We start from the raw sequence: 2817 nt of genomic DNA, 5'->3' as shown, positions 1-2817 counted from the left end.
CCGCAAGAAGCTGGTGGTGGTGGGGGACGGTGCCTGTGGGAAGACCTGCCTCCTCATTGTCTTCAGCAAGGATGAGTTCCCCGAGGTCTACGTGCCCACCGTCTTCGAGAACTATGTGGCTGACATCGAGGTGGATGGCAAGCAGGTGGAGCTGGCCCTGTGGGACACAGCTGGCCAGGAGGACTATGACCGCCTGCGTCCCCTCTCCTACCCGGACACCGATGTGATCCTCATGTGCTTCTCTGTGGACAGCCCGGACTCACTGGAGAACATCCCGGAGAAGTGGGTGCCTGAAGTCAAGCACTTCTGCCCCAATGTCCCCATCATCCTGGTGGCCAACAAAAAAGACCTGCGCAACGATGAGCATGTGCGCAATGAGCTGGCCCGCATGAAGCAGGAGCCGGTGCGCACCGAGGATGGCCGCGCCATGGCCATTCGCATCCAGGCCTATGACTACCTGGAGTGCTCAGCCAAGACCAAGGAGGGTGTCCGGGAAGTCTTCGAGACTGCCACCCGGGCGGCCTTGCAGAAGCGCTACGGCACCCAGAACGGCTGCATCAACTGCTGCAAAGTCCTATAGGGTGTGCCTGGACCGTGGCGCTGGGCACAGCGCCTGGGTCACCTCTTGGCAGGTGGAGAGGAGCTGGGTTATGCACGCACAGGGCATCTGCCTGTCCCCTCTGCTGGGGGCTGGCGATGAATCGGGGTGGGGGCTAGGGGAGGGAGTGTGCTCCCTTGCCTGAAAAGGGTTGTGCTGGCTCAGCTGTGGGGACAGAGGGAGGGGGGGGATTGCATGCCCTGAGTCTTGGGAATAAAGTGGGGAGAAGCCTTCTCCCACCACCAGCCCCTGCGAGTTCATTGCAGACTCTCAACAATAATAAAGCTGCTGAGACTGGACTGAGCAAACATTGCACCCAGCTCTTCCCCTTTGCTCACCACCTGCTGCTCCCAGCTCCCAGGCAGCCTCCTCTCTTTTGCAAGAGGAGAGCGGTGGAGCTGAGATGCTCGAAGGGACTTCTGCCTCCTGCCTGCATGTGCCTCCCCCCAGGCAGGCTGGGGAAGGGGGCTGCATCTCCCGGGCTGCCCACAGCATCCTCGCCTCTCCCGCAGCTGTTTCGGCCTGAGCCTGACCTGCTGTGGAAGTTAGTGCTCTGAAGACCAGGACTAGGAGGGGAGGGTTGTCCCAAGCGAAGCCTGTATATATCTTAACTTTTCTGTCTTGTGCAAACTGGGGTAGGGCAGGGGGTGCTTATTTAAAGTGAGGTGGGGAGGGGATGCCCAGCTGGGACTTGTGTTGTGCAAAGGAACTTGCCCTGAGTGACTGGTGCCCGCTGATAACGTGAGCCTTGAACTGACTCCAGCTGCAGAAGCCACCAGGCTGGAAAGTAAAGCTGAACTGCTCTGTTCTCCTTGCTGGACATCCTCCTCCTGATGGATGAGGCAGGATGAGCAAGGGGAAAGGGGATGATATTGCCATATGATGATCTTGGTGCCTGCTCCTTCCTTTAATGTTGTCTTCTGCAAGTATGTTGATTTGGGTTTATTTAAAATTCTTATTTTTCAAAAGAAATTACTTTGCACAACTTTGTGGATTTTTGCTTTTTAAATTAAACATTCAGTGCACTTGTCATCTGCATACAACACTGTAGCATTGGAAATATCCTTACTCAATAACCTCATCTGGGTCTTGTTTCAAATTGTGATTTCAGCACAAGACGAAATAAAACCACTGTATCTTTTTGCCTTGGAAAAATGGGTGAAAGCACTGTTCCTTATGCAGTGACTACATCAAACCTTAATACTAAAGGGCAATTTGAAGAATCTAGGTTTATTTAAAACTTTGTTTTCACATGGTAACCAACCCAGGTGAAAATAATCTTGTGTTTCTCTGGTTCAGAGAACAAATGTATCCACTTATGTTTGTTTACTTTTCTCCCTCTTCCCTCAACAGTGGTACTGAGACTGTTTCTGTTTTTGTTTTTAATAAACTGTCATGGCAAAAACTGAGATGTATATGATGTTTACATAAAATTATGAACTGTGTATGCAGTTTTTTATGTCAAGTATTAAAAGATTCTATGCTGACACTTGTGAGAGTGGCGTTGTGATTTATGGGGACTGTCCTCAGCTTGCAACAATATACCTGCGTGGTGTTGAACGCGGCCAGAGTTTGCCTACCGCCTGCATGCCATCCTGCTTGTATTTTCTGCGCTGACTGAATTACCTGCCCGGCAGCTTTCAGAGGAATGGTGGCTATATTTTCCTTTGGGGCAGCTGCTTCCTTAATTTTTTTTTCTCTGTACAAACGGTATGTGGAAGTATACTCAAAATTCGAGGTGGTGACTAAAGCGGTTTTTGTTAGCGACCTCCCTTTTGCTCGGAGTGAATGCCCCTGTTCGCGGCAGCAGGGCAGGTGGGCAGGCTTGGCTTGCCGTTGAACCCGGAGCAGGAGGCTGCGCCGGCACTGCGGAAGTCTCTTAAGCTGCCTAGACAGGTTTCCTCCTCGTTGGCCTCGTTAATTCCCGTAGCAATGTAAAAAGTCTAGGCCTCTCCATGTCAGGATCCCCAGCAGGGCGTCACGCCTGCCTCTCCCCTCGCCGTCTCCGTGCTTCGAGGCTCCCTGCCCTACCCCGGCTGCACGGGCAGATGCGGGCAGCAGCACGAGGCCCTGCGGGCGTTGCCCACAGAAGAGGTGGCCTGGTGCAAAACACACCATGTGGTTTTTGCTGAAAAATAGGGTCTGGGCAAAGTGCTGATGTCTCCCTTTTTTTTTTCCACTTTTTTTCCCCCTGAGAAACTCCCTTAGTTAGCTGTAAG

At 52.4% G+C, this 2817-nt stretch overlaps 1 protein-coding gene across 1 annotated transcript; it reads left to right on the top strand.

The window, feature by feature from the left end:
* Positions 1-6: 6 nt before the first annotated feature.
* Positions 7-2087, top strand: LOC104616380 (rho-related GTP-binding protein RhoB). The gene has a single exon (XM_010287790.1). The coding sequence runs from the start codon at positions 233-235 to the stop codon at positions 578-580; it is 348 nt and encodes a 115-aa protein (XP_010286092.1). The 5' UTR covers positions 7-232; the 3' UTR covers positions 581-2087.
* Positions 2088-2817: the final 730 nt, after the last annotated feature.

This window comes from Phaethon lepturus, unplaced genomic scaffold (assembly GCF_000687285.1).
Source record: "Phaethon lepturus isolate BGI_N335 unplaced genomic scaffold, ASM68728v1 scaffold26115, whole genome shotgun sequence".
NCBI classification, from domain to species: Eukaryota; Metazoa; Chordata; class Aves; order Phaethontiformes; family Phaethontidae; genus Phaethon; species Phaethon lepturus.
The sequence above is the reverse complement of the archived record's forward strand: the minus strand, read 5'-3'. Positions and strand labels throughout refer to the sequence as shown.

Excerpts from the sequence above, each read along its gene's own strand:
- LOC104616380 (XM_010287790.1), top strand. The coding sequence starts at position 233 with ATGTGCTTCTCTGTGGACAGCCCGGACTCACTGGAGAACATCCCGGAG.